The 19,084-nt window shown below is 33.9% G+C and overlaps 1 protein-coding gene across 1 annotated transcript in view; it reads right to left on the bottom strand.

Annotated features, from left to right (window-relative positions):
• The window catches only part of USP34 (ubiquitin specific peptidase 34), a 216,415-nt gene that overhangs the window by 31,318 nt on the left and 166,013 nt on the right, over positions 1–19,084 (bottom strand). The window contains exons 51-62 of the mRNA XM_069494805.1: positions 17,824–17,902; positions 15,622–15,675; positions 15,415–15,510; positions 8,278–8,342; positions 8,111–8,186; positions 7,971–8,018; positions 7,794–7,859; positions 5,773–5,853; positions 3,555–3,640; positions 3,008–3,176; positions 2,836–2,910; positions 1,541–1,692 (exon numbers count right to left, since the gene is read on the bottom strand). Of these exons, the coding sequence (XP_069350906.1) occupies positions 1,541–1,692; positions 2,836–2,910; positions 3,008–3,176; positions 3,555–3,640; positions 5,773–5,853; positions 7,794–7,859; positions 7,971–8,018; positions 8,111–8,186; positions 8,278–8,342; positions 15,415–15,510; positions 15,622–15,675; positions 17,824–17,902 (1,047 nt within the window). The remainder of the gene's footprint in view (positions 1–1,540; positions 1,693–2,835; positions 2,911–3,007; positions 3,177–3,554; positions 3,641–5,772; positions 5,854–7,793; positions 7,860–7,970; positions 8,019–8,110; positions 8,187–8,277; positions 8,343–15,414; positions 15,511–15,621; positions 15,676–17,823; positions 17,903–19,084) is intronic.

Here is a 19,084-nt window from a genome sequence, read left to right as displayed (position 1 = left end):
AGATACATTTACATGATTCCAAAGTTAAATTTGTCAAACTTCCATTCCCATTCCCTCCACCCTGTTTTTCTTTCCCTACCCATTGGAAACCATTTTTTAAAGAAGTTTTTGATTTGTGGTCAATTCTTGATATTTGTGTAGTTGCGTGCTATAAACACTGAATTAGCAAATACCAAATTATTGCTTCTAGGATTAAGTTAAATTCCTATGAGGTTCTGGTCACAACATTTTTGTCAACTGATTGATGTATTACCTTGTTTCATGGGTGTTTCTGTTTAAAGACACCATATTTAATACATATTATGGACTCATTAGCATTGAACTCACAGACAACAGTATTACTGAAACTTATCTAACACATACATTTTTCCCTATAAGGCATACTAAGGCCTTCTGGAGCTTAGAAACACTAAACACACTTTAGCACTACACTTGAGAGCCATTTAATTAATTTTTCTTTTAGAGATGGAGTCTGTGTTGCCCAGGCTGGAGTGCAGTGGTTATTCACAGGCACAATCATAACTCACGTAGCCTCAAACTCCCAGACTCAAGTGATCCTCCCACCTCAGCCTCTTGAGTAACTGAAACTACAGGAATGTGCCACCACACCTGGCTGAGGGCCATTTTAAACAATGAAATCACCAGTGAAAAGCATACAAATTTGAAAATTTTTCACAGCATACATCACATAAAGTACATTTGTGTACAGTATGAAAACTGAAACAAGAAAGCAACTTGTTTTGTTTGCCCTCAGCTAGAAAAGTATTTGTCAGGCAACTAAAAGTTTTTGCCATTCTGCATATGCACATGTCTGTGAACAACTGCAAACGTTCCCAGTGTCCATTTTGGTATTACAAATACATTTTAGCAAGTAGGTGAATTTGCAAATAGCAAACCCATGGATAGTGAGGATTGGTTGTATATATACATATATATATACATACACACACACACATATTCTCTCTCTCTTTCTCTCTCTCTCTCTCACAGCTTCCCCTTTCTTAAAAAGTAGCATACAATACATAGTTTTCTGTACTTTTTTCACTTAGTAATATCCTAAAGATTTCTCCATGGTAGTACATGTAAATTCTGTATTTCCTTTATTCAGCTACAGAGTACTATTTTGAGTGAATGCTGTTTTTTCAACTAGTTCCCTTTTGATGGACATTTGGCTGTTTCTAGTCTTTCGCTATTAGAAACTGTTCCAATAAATACCTTTGCACATGTATCTTTCTGTATTTGGGGGACAAATTCCTAGAAGTAGAGTTGCTAGGTTAAAGAATGAATGCACATATAATTTTGTTAGATATTTTACTGTATATTTCTTCAATGACTATTCCTAACATGACTCAGAGACAAAGTAGAAGTTTGGTAGAATAGACTGAAATTATTTTGACACAAGAGCCGATTAACAGTGGTGTTAATTATTTAAAAGGAATTATGTAATAAAAGCTGGTGAATTAATAGTAGTGTAACAATTACGTAAAAAAGAATTAAAACCAAACACGCTTTAAGCATTTTGAATGTTGAAACATTTCACCTTTCTGAGCGAGACTGTTCAACCAAAAGAGCAACTAAAGCTATCATCTTTTCAAGGGCAGCTGGCCTGTATTTTTCTTCTGCCAGGGAAAGGATATCTTCTTCCTCCTCTTCTTCTTCCCCTTCTTCCTCTGATAATACTTCAACTTGAGGCTAAGTGGAACAAAATTCAATTTTAATAATGGTAGTATTTTTAACATCATTTTGAGATTTATTTTACATAATATCCAGGGTAAATGATGGCAGGAACATGTATCATGAAAAACAACCACCCAAAGGCCTAACCCTAACTTAAAACAGTCTCAACCACATTCAGGACAATTTTATACTAAACTGGCAGATCTGTAAAGAATAATAATTCTTAGCACTAACTATTTACCTGACCTAAAGGGATAAATCCCTTAATAATTTCTTTTTTCTTATAAGCAAGCTCAGTGGAAGATAAATCAGGATCAAAAATTATAATATTTCCTATTTAATAAAAATGCCAGTTATACAGAAGAAGAAATTCTTATTTGTAGTTTTGAGATAATTCAAATACTAGGTATTTCAAATGGATATTCACTTGGGCTTTGAAATTCAAGAGACTCAAAAGATTTTATGATCTAATAAAGCAAAAGAAAAGCAGTTGAGACAGGGAGGCATATAGGTTGGAATTAGATAATACCAGTGTATATTCTGTGAAGCACTGCAGCATACTGGTTAAGAATTTTAGCTCAGTCGTCTGACTGAAGATCAAAGCCCAACTTATTGTGATCTAAAACAAGTTAACTTCTTTAAGCCTCAAGTACTTCATCTGTAAAATGGAGATCAAAACAGTACCTATCCCTAATAGTTTAAAAAAGGATTAAATAAGAGTATAGATGATACAATCCAATGCAGCTGTTACAGACGGTATAAAATGCATATAACATTTTAATATTAACAGAGCAGCTACTTAAATTTTTGAAAGACTATGATAAACTTAATAGCAAAGGGCTTAAAAATATGACCATCAAAATGTCCACCAAACAATATACCATTGGTAAGACCCCAAAGTAGGTGGTGACCACTTTGCCTAAGTTGATTTGCTTTGTTCTAGGGCTTTACCAGTGACATTTATTACTCAGTTGTTTCTTTTCTTGCTATATCCATTAAAATTACATTAAAAACACCAACCAATCTTAGATTCTCAACATTATCTAATATCAGGCAGGAAGGGATTTTAAAGGATTCTAGTATCTCATGACTTTGTATGATACAAACTACAGAAAACATGGCTTCTGAATCCCTACTATAAGATAGAATTTTACTTACATTTTCAGGTCCTTTTGTTCCCATGTAAAAATGTACCATTGTAGATATGGCTTGCAATGAAAGCAAAAATTGGCTCTAAAAAATTGATTTAAAAATAGAAAATAAAAATAATTAAGTTCTAAATACTGATAATAGGTACATAATCCAAGAAATAAACAAGATACAGCCTCACCTCTTCTTCACCCATTTTAGCAAATTCGTAAAGGAAGGCAAAATATTCCGTAAGGTGTTTACTGTGAGGTTTTACACCATGTTCCATAATTAATAACAGAGTTCTCACAAATCGAGTGACACATGAACGACCACCAATATCTTCTACTGAGGCATCCATATCATCTGACCTGAAAAGATAATTAAATATATCTTAGAAAACATATGAAGCCTGGGGATAGTTACTGTCTGGGAGGAAAATTATTTTTAAAAACCTGAATATATCTCTTTTATCTTTGTGATAATGAATATCAACTGCAATAATATAAGTAGCCGAATTTCAATTACAGTGACTGGCTAAATCAATCCAAACCTAAAGATATGTGGAGGATTTTGCAGATGCATTTAGTTAAAAATAAAACAAAAATAGTTTTCACTTCTTGACTTGTGCTAGTACAGCTTATTTTGAGAAAGAAGAAACTAAATATTTCAACGTGGCTATTTAAAAATACTTTGTAGGCAGATCATCAAAAAAGTTAAAAATTTAATGTTCAAAAAGTACTTCTTACCCATCTTCCATTCCTGGCTGTAGATAGAGATGAGCATGTACAGGTCTCAGTCTCTGAATCACATGGATACATAAACGCTGAAACATCTGTAAAGAAAAAGATAACAACCCAAGGGCCAATTCACATCACATAAGAAAGATACTGAAAAGTTAACATGATTTAAAATTCTCTGCCACCCATTTATATTTTGCCCAAAGATTATCTTTTGACATTTAAAGCTTTCCTGGAGTCTCAACTACAGTCTAAACATATAAGGCAAAGTTAGCATAACAAACAATATTTGGTTTAGTGATAATGGGAAAAAACCTTAAACTACAAGTTTCAGTAATACAGATGACCAAAAACAAAGCTTCACTAAGCTAGTGGAGATACAAAGAAAAGAAAAACTACTATCTATCTCCCACAGAGGAGTGAAGTGGAGTAGGACAGCTACTCGTCACAGGGTCAACAGCTAGGAGAAAGAATATAATTTAAGTTTAACAAAAAGAAATATGGATTAAAAATGACTGATGATTCTCTAAAGATATACAAATGACCAACAATAATATGAAAAAACGTTTAACATTGTTAGTTATTAGAGAAATGCAACCACATAAGCTACAACTTCACACCCACTAGGATAGCTAAGATAAAAAGACAAATAGCAAGTGTTAAAGATGATATGGTAAATTTGGAACCTTCATATATCACTGAGGGGAAAGTAAAATGGTTTGGTCACCATGAAAAACAGTTGTAAGTTCTAAAAATGTTAAGCATAAGAGTGACAAAATGACCCAGCAAGTCGGCTTTTAAGTATATACCCAAAAGACATGAAAATGTATGTACAAAACTTTGTACTGAATGTTCATAGCAGCATTATTCAAAATAGCCAAAAAGTAAAAACATCTCAAATGTTCATCAATCGATGAACAGATAAACAAAATGTGGTATATACATTCAATGGACTATTATTTGGCAAAAAAGGGAAATGAAGTATGGATATATGCTGTAACATGGATAAATCCTGAAAAGATTGTTAAATCAAAGCAGCAAGTCATAAGACACCACATACTGTATGAATCCATTTATATAAAATGGTCAAATGAGGCAAATCCATAGAGATAGAAAAAGACTAACAGCTGTCAGGGATTGAGGGGAAGGGAGAAGATAAAATAGGGAGTGACCATCAGGGGTTGAGGTCTTTTTGGGGTGACAAATGTTCTAAAATTAGATAGTAGTGATGTTTGTGCAACTTTGTGAACATACTAAAAACCACTAAACTTTATACTCTGAAAGGTTTGCATGAATTTTATGGTGTAAGAATCATATCTCAACAACTGTAAAGTGGCATTAATTATTAATTCTGTTTTTCTCCTGACTTTCAGAGGAAAAAAGTGGTATAATTTAGATTAACTTTTTGATTTTGTGCCAAAAGTGACTGACTATAAAGTAATATTTAATTTTCATTGTCTAATTTTTACAATGACTTAAGGAAAACAAATTGGTTTATGTAGCAGCTTAGACCCAAAGAAATATTCTATTCATTTAATTTTGTAAGCCACCACAGTACCCTACCACAGTTAGAATATCTAAGGATGTGGCCGGGTGCGGTGGCTCATGCCTATAATCCTAACCCTCTGGGAGGTTGAGGCGGGTGGATTATTTAAGCTCAGGAGTTAGAGACCAGCCTGAGCAAGAGCCAGACCCTGTCTCTACTAAAAATAGAAAGAAATTATGTGGACAACTAAAATATATATGGAAAAAATTAGCCAGGCACGGTGGTGCATGCCTGTAGTCCCAGCTACTTAGGAGGCTGGGGCAGGAGGATTGCTTTAGCCCAGGAGTTTGAGGTTGCTGTGAGCTAGGCTGATGCCACGGCACTCTAGCCTGGGCAACAGACTGAGACTCTTATCTCAAAATAAATAAATAAATCTAAGGATGTGAAAAAGAATCAGTACAATTCTTAAGGCATCCAAAGTAGGATCTGGAAGAATAGAAAGTTATAGCCTATCTTCCTGTATGCAGGAAATGTGCATAAGTTTAATCTCTTGATTAGAGTGATAGTTGATGTTAAAATAACCTAATAAAAACAATACCAAAATGACTTATGATAGGAGACAGATCTTTTCAAACTATTTGCAATGCTAGCTAGGACAGACATATTCACAGGCAAATTTAGAACAATTAAATTGAAAGCCACTTCTTCAAATAATTTTTTTCGAATACATTTTTTTCTTACCTGTCTCACAATTTGATTAGGGCACTTAATTAGTATCTGCATTGGCCACCAGTCATCATCAGCCATACGGTCTAAAAACCACTGTAAGAAAACAGAGCGTGACTTTAACATTTAACCAATACTTGTTAAATGGGATAAAATCACATAAGGATTTTACTTCTAGTAGATGTTTTAATTAAGTTCTTATCAAAAAACTTTCTCTAATTGTTAGAAAGTCCAAAATCTAAAATCATAATAAAGGTCATCTCATTACACAACTCCACAGACGTCATTTCCATCACAGTACACAACTGGCATGATGGCAACCTGAGGTCCTTGTCGTAATAAAATGAAATACCACTTCCCTAATAAACATCACACTGTAGAATCTTTTGTTCCTATTAATGTAAGATTTGAGCATGATTCATTTTATTTCTATGTAAAAAACAAATTATGATCTAATCAATCCTATGGATCTATTAAACAGCTATGAGGAGGGGGAAGGCAACAGAGAAACACGTTAAACACCAGCAAGATGCAATCATTCAAAGCAGCATGTGGGAAATCCTGCAGAACAAATGACACAAAATGGCATGAAGAAAAAGAAAGTATTATAGATGAAAGGAGATTTAGCACACAAACAAATGCAAAATGTGGACCTTACTTGTATACTATTTAAAACAAGTCAACTGGGGGAAAAAATTGATATAATTAGGGAAAACTGAATATAGAATGTGTATTAAATGACATCAAGAAATTGCTTCTAATTTTACCATGAGTGAGTGGAATTCTGGTTATATACATATTTTAAAAGTTTTCACCTGTTAGAAATATATATTGACTGTTTATGGATGCATGATATGGTATCTAGGTTTGCTTTAAAACACTTCAGCTGACAACAAGGCATGGGAGGATAGCAATTGATGAAACAAGAATGAAAGATTATTATTAGTTGTTGAAGTTGCATAACAGTAACATGAGGGTTCATTATACCTTTCTACTTTTGTGCTTGCTTCCAAATTTTCATTATGAAGCTTTAAAAAGTTATACTTTTGTATTTGAAATTTCTGGTGATCAGATTCTCTTATTCCATTGCTACAAGGTATAATCAGATGACCTTCTAAGTAAGTAAAAAATCTTAAATTATAATTTCATCTCTTGCATGGTACTATATACCACCTCCGCAAAATTCACAAGACTTGCATTCCTAGGTAGGTTTACAAATCTCTGGTTGCTAATCAAAAATTATAAACATTAAGATGTCAATACAGTTAAGTTGTGACCCCCTGTGAGCAGATTATTCTTATGGATGCATCTCTCTTAAAATGGGGGAATATATAATTAGAAATAAACTGATCTAATGAGATGTACTTTGGGGGGAGGTAAGGAAGTGATAGGTGTTTTTAAATATTTTTCAATAACATCCAAAAGTAGTTAAGAGACAGGTGGAGGAAATCGGGGAGATGTTGGCCAAAGGGTACAAGGTTTCAGCTATAAAATGAATTCTAGGATCTTACGTACACCATCACTATAACTAATAGTATTGTACTATTTACTTAAAATTTGATCTTGAGTGCTCTTCATCACTCAGATATACACATAACTAAGTGGTGATAGACGTGTTAATTAATTTGATTGTGGCAATCATTTCACAATGTACACATATATCAAATCATCTCATTGTACACCTTAATATATACAGGTTTTGTTTGTTAATTATACCTCAATAAAGCTGGAAAACAAAAATGAAAGTAGTTAAGAAATACCTGGAACAGTCTTTTGAATTTTCTATAATTTTTTTCTTCCATTAAATGAAGGGGAAAAACCCACAGATTTTAAAATAATCAATTATTTAATCAGTGTAATAGATTTGATACCTAAATTATAATCATCAAATGCTTTTAGAGACAACTTACACAGGGCTCCCTATCATTTAAAATAGATAAAACTATTTTGAGATTCCATTTCCGTAAAGAATAAAAAACAAAACAAAAAAAGATTCTTAACTATCTATGCATGGTTTGTTGAATTAGTCACCTCACCTCACAAGCTGCTTGACTATTATTAAATTGTTTGGTCAATAGTTCAATCCACTGAAGCATTGTGGGCTTTAAAAAAAAAAAAAGAAGTCAGTAAAAGCATAAGGACTTTTGAGTCAAAGAGAATAAAAACCAAACAATATCTGTAAATAATATAAATCCAAAATATAAAACACATACCTTTTCTTTTGAATGAATAAATGTCTCTAGGACAAAGGAAGTGCTTAACTGTGAGAAAAAATAAAATGAAGCAAAAAAGATTTAATTATTTTAAAGTAATAAATTTTCACAAAATTATATAAAGTTTATATATTTATTACCTTTGCTGTCATTAGTGACACAGCTTTAGGATCTGGTAATGTACTGGGAATACAGCTACACAACTGCCACATAAACCTAGAATTTAAAAAGAATGAATAATTTAAAATTCTTACAGAATAAGATTTTCTTAAAAAGGTATAAAAAAATCTAAATTTACCAAACTTACCCAAAATATGTATGTTCAAAAATGTTTTTGTCTTGGAGAAACTGCATGTTATCATGCCAAATCCACTGAAGAAAAAAATGTCAACATTAGATATCAGAAAGCAGTTTACTTCACTACGTTTTATCAATATTTTTATTAGACAAAAAAAGTATGCTCTTAAAAATCATAAAACAAACAAAAAACACATGCAGTAAATTCATTCCCTGCCCTAGGGTATAGGGAATATAAAAATAGTTACTAAACCTACTCTAATTTAATCATTACTTATCTGGCTATCTCAAGCAATTGTGGGCTTTTAAGTGTATTTATAATGATTTTGAAAGAATTCTGAAATCCTATCTGTCTGAAGAACAAGTATATAAATGAATAAAACATAAGTCATGTTGCATTTTGGTAAGAATAGGTTATCAAAGAAAAGTTTCTGTTCAAAAGTTGGCAAAATAAAAAAATTCAGTTCAGGCTGGCAGACCGAAATCAGAGGTGATTTTGTTTACTCCATAAAAATAATGAAAAATGATTATTTCTGACATTAGGCCCATAGGAACACTGCTGTTTTTATCTTCCTTTATCTCTATGAATAACTTAAACATACATCTTTCTCAGCTCCACAAAACTATTTTTATCTAGATGTTCTGATTATTCATATTACTGGCTGTCTTAGCAAAATACTTCTGTGTTTTGGAATTTTAGATGGTAGGTTCATTGAGATGAAAGTTCTAACCTTATCTTTAATCTTCCACTAAAGATTTTCAACTACCTCTACTTGCCTTCCCAGCCCACTACACTAACTCAGAACCAGGTATTATAATTGCATATTGGGATTCCCATCCACCGTAATGTTTGAGAAATCCCAGACATAATAACTGAATGGTCTGCTTCAGAGTTCTGAGCATTTCTAGGCACACAGCTTTTTATAAAGCCGTAGCCCTGATAAGAGTCTGACAGCATTCTGCTCATCTCATTCAGTACCTTTTCTTAACAGTGGAGTCCCATTCCAAAAGATTGGCATCCAGCCATGAGCTCAGTTCTAGATCTGGTGTCATAATTTTTGTCCCCTTAACCCCATAAGAGCCTAGATTCTGGTCAATGTTATCTGCTTCTGGACCTAAATAAAGCCTGTAGTTCTGTGGTTTCCACCACACACAATGCTTTTAGTTGTGCTCTATTTTTGTTCTACAAAAACATTCATCTGTTTGTTGATGGTCTTTCTATACTGAATCAATACAGTATGTTTGAAGCAAACTAGGTGTATCTAAGTGTGAAATTATTGCACTAAATTGATCAGAACTTCCCTAGCTATTTTTTATATAACTGGTGCAACCTCATCTTGGGCCACTCTTGGTTGAACTTACTAAACATCACAGCCATACAGGTCATCTTTCAGCTCCTAAAGCATGCCAAGGAGTTCTGTCCTACCTAAGAATTTGTGCAGAATGTTCTCTTTGCCTGGAGCACTCTTCACATGATTACCTCTTCCGTTAAGTATCAGGTTTCAGTTTAAGGTTAACCTCTTGAAGAATTTCCTGACTCCCTTCCCCAGCAATCCTTACCAATTACTCTGAGAACTCTACTTTTATTATCCATAATGATTATTATAATTTATAATTAGTTTACATATTTAATTTCTTTTATGGTTCTAAATTTTTCTGATTATCTGTTGGGAATGTCTGTTAATAGCTATGCTTTATAAATCTAAAGGACCACATCTGGTTTATATCTAAAGCCTATATTAATGTTAATTTACACAGTATTTTAAATTTATTTAACTTTTTTAGTAAAATATAAGTAGGCATACTCATTTTAAAATAATAAGCTGAAACAATTAGGAAAAATTGGTTTAGGTCTGCAATCAGGAATACTCTAATGTACAGGCATACTTTATTTTATTGTACTGCTCTTTACTACACTTCACAGACACTTCTTTTTTTTTTTACTTTTAAGCAAGGTGAAGGTTTGTGGCAACCTTGTGTTAAGCAAGTCTATCAGCATCATTTTTCCAACAGCATGTGTTCACTTCATGTCACTGTCTCACATTTTGGTAATTCTTGCAATATTTCAAACTTTTTCATTATTACTGTATCTGTTACGGTGATCCGTGATCAGTGATCTTTCTTATTACTATTGTAATTGTTCTGGGGCACCACGCATGAGATGGCAAACTTAATCAAGACATTTGTGTCCTGACTGCTCCAACTCACTAGCCATTTCTGTCTTTATCCCTGTCCTCAGGCTTCCCTAAGTTCCTTTAGGTGCAACATTGAAATTTGGCCAATTAATAACCCTACGATGGCCTCAAATGAAGAGTTGCACATCTCTCACTTTAAATCAAAAGCTAGAAATCATTATGCTTAGTGAGGAAGCTGAGGTAGGCAAAAAGTTAGGCCTCTTGGGCAAAACAGCCAAGTTGTGAATGTAAAGAAAAACATTCTTTTTTTTTTTTTTTTTTTTTTTTTTTTGAGACAGAGTCTCACTTTGTTGCCCAGGCTAGAGTGAGTGCCGTGGCGTCAGCTTAGCTCACAGCAACCTCAAACTCCTGAGCTCAAGGGATCCTCCTGTCTCAGCCTCCCGAGTAGCTGGGACTACAGGCATGCACCACCATGCCTGGCTAATTTTTTCTATATATATTTTTAGCTGTCCATATAATTTCTTTCTATTTTTAGTAGAGATGGGGTCTCGCTCTTGCTCAGGCTGGTCTCGAACTCCTGAGCTCAAACGATCCGCCCACCTCGGCCTCCCAGAGTGCTAGGATTACAGGCGTGAGCCACCGTGCCCGGCCAAGAAAACATTCTTGAAGGAAATTAAATATGCTACTCCAGTGAACACATACACGGTAAGAAAGCGAAACAGACTTATTGCTGATAAGAATAAAGTTTCAGTGGTCTGGATAAATCAAACCAACCACAGCATTCTCTTAAGCCAACCAATGCATAGCAAGGTCCTAACTCTCTTTAATTCTATGAAGGCTGAGAGAGGTGAGGAAGCTGCAGAAGAAAATTCTGAAGTTAGCAGAGGTTGGTTCATGAAGTTTAAGGAAAGATGACTTCTCCATATCATAAAAGTACAAGGTGAAACAGCAAGTGTTAATGTAGAAACTGCAGAAAGTTATCCAGATCTAGCTAATATCATTAATGAAGGTGGCTACACTAAACAACAGAATTTCAACGTAGACAAAACAGCCTTTCCATCAGAAGAAAACATCATCTAAGACTTTCACAGCTAGAGCGTAGAAGTCAATGACTGGCTTCAAAGCTTCAAAGGAAAGGCTGGCTCTCTTGTTAGGGGCTGATATGGCTGGTGACTTTAAATTAAAGCCAATGCTCATTTACCTTTCCAAAATCCCAGGACCCTTAAGAATGATACTAAACCTACTCTGCCTGTGCTCTAGAAATGGAACAACAAAGCCTGGATGACAGCATATCTGTTTATAGCATGGTTTACTGAATATTTTAAGCCCACTGTGGAGACCTACTGCTCAGGAAAAAAAGATTCCTTTCAAAATGACTGCTCATTGACAATGCACCTGGGTCACCTGAGAGCTCTGATGGAGGTGTACAAGAGTAATGTTTCCATGCCTGCTAACACAACATCCATTCTGCAGGCCATGGATTAAGCCATGGTATAATTTCAACTTTTAAGTCTTATTACTGAAGAAATACATTTTGTAAGGCTATAGCTGCCATAGACAGTCATCCCTCTTATGGATCTGGGCAAAGTCAACTGAAATTCTTCTGGAAAGAATTCACTATTCTAGATACCATTAAGAACATTTATGATTCATGCATGGGAGGTGGTCAAAATATCAACATTAACAAGAGTTTGGAAGAAGGTGATTCTAACCCTTAAGGATAACTTTGAGGAATTCAAGACTTCAGTGGCAGAAGTAACTGCAGATGTGGTAGAAAGAGTAAGAGAACCAAGTGGAACTGAAGCCTGAAAATGTGACTGAATTGCTGCAAACGCAGGATAAAACTTGAATGGATGACGAATTGCTTGTTATGCATCAGCAAAGAATGTGGTTTCTTGAGATGGAAACTACTCCTTGAAGGTGCTGTGTTGAAATGACAACAGAGAATTTAGAGTATTACATAAACTTAGTTGATAAAGCAGTGGCAGGGTGTGAAAGGACTGACTCTAATTTTGAAAGAAGTTCTACTGTGGGTCAAATGTTATCAAACAGTATCGTGTGCTGCAGAGAAATCTGTCGTGGAAGGAAGAGTCAATCAATGTGGCAAACTTCATTGTTGTCATATTTTAAGAAATTGCCACAGCCACCCCAACCTTCAACAACCACCACCCTGATCAGTCACCAAGGCAAGACCTACTACCAGCAAAAAGATGTAAGACTCACTGAAGGCTCAGATGAATGTTAGCAATTTTTCGCAGTGAAGTATCTTAAAATTAATGTATATACTTGGTTTTTAGACATAATGCTACTGTATACTTTATAGACTATAGTAGAATATAAACATAACTTTTATGTGTACTGGAAAACCAACAAATTACTTGCTTTATTGCTACATTTGCTTTATTGTAGTGGCTGGAACTGAAAATGCCTTATTTCCCAGGTATGCCTATATATAGTTAGTTCTGTCTGTTTTTCTTCTTGTATGTAGTACTCGGATTCCCTTTTGTTACAATGTGAATCAGTGGTTTTCAAAAAATGTTTGGAGAGCTCTGGGGGTTCCTGTGACCATTTTAGGGGGTCTGTTAGGGCAAAACAATTTTCTTAGTAATACTATGGTGTCATCTGCCCTTTTAAACTCTCATTTTTCATGAGTATACAATGAAGTTTTCCCAGAGGCTACATGATGAATGAGATCAGAACAAACTGGAAGCAGAAGCTGTTATGAGAATCCAACTGTTTTCTGTTAACTAGATATTAAAAAAAGATGTGCAAAAATGTAAAACAGGGCCACTTTTCTCACTGAATTATTTTGTTCAGACAAATATATATTATTTACAAAATATAATGTTAGCATATAACGAGTTTATTTTTGTTATTTTTACATGAATTAAAAGTTTTTTTGCAATAATTTGGATGGAACCGGAGACCATTCTCCTAAGTGAAGTATCTCAAGATTGGAAAAACAAACACTACATGTACTCATTATTAAATTGGAAATAACCAACGAACACACATGTGCACAAAGGGAAGTAAAACTTAGTGGAAATCAAGCAGAGGGGAGGCGGAGGAGAGGAGGGGCAAAAACCTACCCAATGGGTACAATGAACACTATCTGGGTGATGAACAAACCTGTAGCCATGTCAAGCACTACAAAAGCAATCCATGTAACCAAAAACATTCATACCCACTTAATATTTTGAAAATAAAGAAAAATCAGATAGCTATAAGACAAAGTTTTTAAAATTTGTATAATTTATATACCACATATACTGTTAGAGATAATCACATTAAAACCCACATTAAAAAAAAAAACACCTCTTTAAGGTCCTCAATAACTTTTAAGAATATAAAGGAGTCCTGAGACCAAGAAATTTGAGAACCACTGATATAAATAAACAATATACATCATTAAGGTTTTACGTAAAATTTCATTTTACTTCACAAGTGGTCTGGTTGTTATTATATACTGTTGAGTTCTCATATAAAGCAAGGTCTAGATTTGTCTGAATATTTTAGGGGTCTTCCATATAACAAATGATAATCCATTTAATTATGGTTATGATGGTGGTTGAGATAAATTTTTGTGCAAATAGGTAAGTTTAATAGCTTCAAATCTAATGAACCATCTATAATTAGTAGTATCTAATTCTGCTAATAAATCCAATTTAAGGAATTGAAAAAAGAAAATATTCTTGGCTTTTTACAATTAACATATGGGTAGGCAAGATACCATTTAAAAGTAATTGGGGAACAAAATTCAGTCAGTTTTAAGACGTGATCCCAAGAGTACAAAAAAAAATTTTTTTTTATTCAGACAGTAAAAGCTGAATTGTCTCAATGGAAGAATACATTTTAATCAGGTACCCCTTTGTAGAGAAGATTTACTTTTTATACTTTTGGATGACTGAGCTCATAACATTGACACAACACACACTGGGTTACTTACTTAATAATACTATTATCACTTATTAAATTATGAAACCCTCATTACTACAAATGAGATACTTTTTTTTTCCCAACACAGGACCTTGTTCTGTCATCTGGGCTAGAGTGCAGTGTCATCTGGGCTGGAGTGCAGTGGCATCATCATAGCTTATTGCAACCTCAAACTCTTGGGCTCAAGCAATCCTCCTGCCTCAGCTTCCTGAGTAGGTGGGACTACAGGCACTCCACACAACGTCTGGCTAATCTTTAAAGATGGGGTCTTGCCATGTTGCCCAGGCTGGCCTCAAATTCCTGGGCTCAAGCGATGCTCCTGCCTTGGCCTCCCAAAGTGTTTAGATTATAGGTGTGAGCCACTGCACTTGGCTCCTTTTTATTTTTTAATATATAAAATATATTTATATATTTTTAGAGACAGGGTCTTATTCTGTCACCTAGGCTGGAGTGCAGTGGTACAATCATAGCTCACTGCAGCCTTGAACTCCTGGGCTCAAGAGATTCTCATGCCTCAGCCTCCTGAGAGGCTGCAACTACAGGTACATCCCACCATACCCAGCTATATTTTAAATTTTTTTGTAGAGATTATTAGGTTCACTAAGTTGCCCAGGCTTGTCTTGAACTCCTGGCCTCCCGAAGTGCTCGGATTACAGATGGAAGCCAGTGTACCCCACCTAAAATACATTTTAAATGCATTTGAAATACACTGTATGCTTGAGTGTATGAGTCTGTATCATGAAGCGTAACAGAAAGAATTCTGGTATCCCATCACCCAATCTAAGAAGGAGAACATTACCAACCGCACAAGTTACTTGTGAGCTCAGCCTGATGCCATCAACTTCCACTTTTCTTATTTTTCTTCTTTTTCAGTGATAATTATTTTCCACTTCCTTTATTCCCATTCATTTTTCATTCACACAAGTCCTTATTATCAGCATTATTTGTAAATAATCTCAAGGTCTACTCTGGATTACAGATCTTAATGTTATATAGCCTGCTCTTACATTACAGTATTCCTTGCATAAATACTTAACATACTTTTAAAATGCTGGTCAACTCAAATGAATTCATACCTCTAGTAACTCTGATGAAACATCAAATTTGTATTCTCTGCCATTTTCTTCCTCTGGTTCCATGCGTTTGTAAAACAGCATATAAGCACTGTGTGTCTTTAAGAGAAAAGAAAAAAGTGTATTTTCATTTTGACAACGTATAACTCCAAAAGTAGACAATGCAGAAGAAAATAGTATGAAATTTTTGTATATGAAAGAAATGATTACCTTTTCAAAAGAAAAATCCATAAATTTATCTGTAACAGAATCATAGGTCTTGGTCTGTTTAAAAAAAATAAGTTTTATTACTTTAAAAAGTGAGTACACTCAGCTATATCTATATATAAATTATTTCATAAACAGCATTTCATACTTCATAGTAATTTTGTAAACAGTTTTCAAATAGCATTGCATTCATAAATATCCTATACACTTCATAAATTTGGCCAACATACTCTAGTAGCATACTTGGTATTTTTGTTTGTTTGTTTTATAAATTTTTGCTACTTTTTTAGATAGAGAATACTATAAAATTGAGACAAAATTTTACTGTAACAAAGTAAAATAAAGGTATTGTAAGAAAATAGTTAGCCTGGTCCTTATTTTTGTAAATGTGATAAATAAATGGAATTTGAAAACTGAACTTACACTCTTCATTCTCAGTAACATTATAAATGAGAAAAACAAATCACTTCATTGGTATGAAGCTAATTTATTTTGAAATCTCAAAATACAACCCATATGTACCTCCACCAATCCTTCACAATCAAAATTTTGAGCCCCACAGTTATAAATAACTGCAGATTAAAGGGATATTTCAGTATACATTTTAAGCAATGCAGCTGATGGGTGACAGCAAAAGAAATATTAGAAAAAGGTTAACAGTCAACCAAAGACATCACACAAAAAAACCGCAGGAAAAGAGTGAAAAAATGATGGAAACAAAAGAAAGAGACCATGAAGCCATGGGAAACAATCAGTAAAGGTCTAAGATTTGTATATAAGAAGAAAGACTGTTAAGACTAAGGGAAGCTGCAGAAAGTATCATATGGAGGCAACTGGACATGTCGAATATGAAGAGTTCAGTGGTGGGGCTTCTGAGAACTTGAGGGCTATCTCTTAATGAGCAGGGAGATGAAGATTCTATCGGTAATTCTGGAGAACTCTGAGTATGTTGTGACAGGAAAACAAACAAAAAAACCCACAATCCCAAACCAAAGAGAAGCAGACAAGCAGCATTATGGGCAATAACATTAAGGGACCAAGGCAGAAGTTTTTTAAAACAAAGATTCAAAACATTATTTCCCCCAATGTACTTTACCATAAAATATGTAAAAGAGTAAAAAAATAAAATGGACCTGTAATTTGAAAAACAACCTTTAAAGTTAAGAACTTTGCAAAGTTTGTTTCTTTTCTTCCTTCCTTTCATTTTTTTAAGGAAATGTCCTAAGAATAACATCTACCGATGCAACTAGTTTACTGATAGCTTGAGTAGTAACTAAATATTTACTTCCCTATTCTACTCATTTCCAAATTGTTCACAGTTTAGACTAATATTCCTTTTCCTTTTCCTTTCAGAACAGTAGACAAGAGCACCAAGAAGCAATAAGGAAGCCCTTCATTAAAATCAAGAATGTATATTACTTCTTGGCCTTTTGGCTAAGATCAAGTGTAAAATCCAGAATGTGAATGATTATTTCATAATTAACATGGTTATTAAATTAAAAAATGACTTTATTTGGGCTTATCTGTGAAATGGCTTGCTGTGAGAATCAATGGAGTATTTTAAAAATAGCTTTCAGATAATTGTTACTAGGAAAAACTGCCAATGGAGAAGTGAAATTATTACAATAATAGTCCAACCTAATTGTCTTCCTTTATGTCCTATTGTCAATTATGTAATGGAGAAGATGTTCTTTTTCTATCCTTATTGACTAGTGTTAACCAGGTTTGCTGCTATTACAAAAAGCACTAAAAGAACAATTCTTTTTTTAAAAAAGACAGACTACCATTGAAGAACAATTCTTTAAAGTTCAGCTCAAGCCAACAATCTTGCCAAAAATTTTCAGATTAAGTCAGTAAGGAGTAATTTCTTTTTCCTCTAGTCCCATATAATTCACTGAGTAAAGAATTTATTCAGTCATAATTCTCATGGCACTGTAATACAATTGCTGTACTATTATTTAGCTTTTTATCTGTATGTCTTGCACTCTTAATCACACTGCTGAAGGCAGAAATAATACTTTTAAAATATTTCCTAGTATCTAGTGTATGCTGTGAACATACTAAACTTCCAATAAATATCAATTCAATAAATTTTAGATTTAATCATAAAATAAAAAGATTAAGTTAGTGACTCTGCTATTTGGATTTTATGATATGACAAAGAACTTAGTCACAAACCACTTATAATTTCTAAATAAAACTTACTGTCATCTCTCCACCAAAACATTCAGAGGCAAGTTGAGCAGAATCAAAAGGTTTTACCTCAGCATCATTAAAAAGATACCTAAAATAAAGCATATAGTATTGATCAAATATGCATGTACTGAATATCTCTGTATGGTGTATATTTTTAAATTGGAACTATAACTTTATAACATATTAATAGTTACAAACATCCTGTAATCTAAAAGATCCATTACAAGCCAGGATTTACAAAAGAACTCATAAAAACAAGGAATAAAGAGTTTGCTTACATATAACATGGAAAGATACCAGATAGGAGACATTAAGAAATGTGATGTAGCACTCTTGGAGGCTGAGGTCAGGAGTTCGAGACCAGCCTGAGCAAGAGCAAGACCCTATCTCTATTAAAAATAAAAATAAATTAGATAAGCAACTAAAAACAGAAAAAAAAATTAGCTGGGCATGGTGACACATGCCTGTAGTCCCAGCTACTCGGGAGGCTGAGGCCACGGCACTCTAGCCCAGGCGAACTATCAAACATAAAAGTACTATTTCAAATGTAAGACCAAAAAAAGATACAAAATATATTTATGGGGGGGGTAAAAAAATATACTTATGAAAATATATTGAAATGGATAAAAAAAAAGTAAAAGACATCATAGACATGATGGCTGAAGCAGTGAGAAATAATTCATTGAAATGATTCTGCTACCTGGAAATCAATCAACAATTAGACATTTTCTCAAAGCCATATTCCCAACACTTAGAACAGTGCCCAGCACACATACAGTTCCTACTACACACCAAGCCCTACCTAACATCTGAAGACCAAAAAAATAGCTATTAGGGACTCATCTAATGACTTCCAACTTGATAAAAAAAAATGATAAAAATAATGTGTGTGGGAGCGAAAAGGTAAGGTGGAGCATGTAGGTAACTTCTAACTGGCACATATCAGGACTTTGTGGTCACCCAATAGAAGATATTCAGTACACAGCTCTTGAATGAATGAAAAAATAAGGTAAGATTTGGAATATTGTCTGTGAATTTCCTAAAGTTGTATGCAAAAATTTGTGTGTTCATTTTTCTGAGGAAAGCATTGAAATTCTCAAGAGTTCAGAGATCTCTAAGTTGAAGAACTGATTCATATTGTCCTTTGAAAGTCACCTTCATTTATAAATTTTGTCTGTCCTTTTTCCTACTTTTATAGAAAGATCTTACAAAACTAAAAATATACCTAAAGAGAAAACTAGCATAAACTTACACCTTAAAAACAGAAAAG

Source organism: Eulemur rufifrons, chromosome 19 (genome assembly GCF_041146395.1).
Source record: "Eulemur rufifrons isolate Redbay chromosome 19, OSU_ERuf_1, whole genome shotgun sequence".
Taxonomy (NCBI): domain Eukaryota; kingdom Metazoa; phylum Chordata; class Mammalia; order Primates; family Lemuridae; genus Eulemur; species Eulemur rufifrons.
Note: the sequence above shows the minus strand (reverse complement) of the source record. Positions and strands in the feature narration are given on the sequence as shown.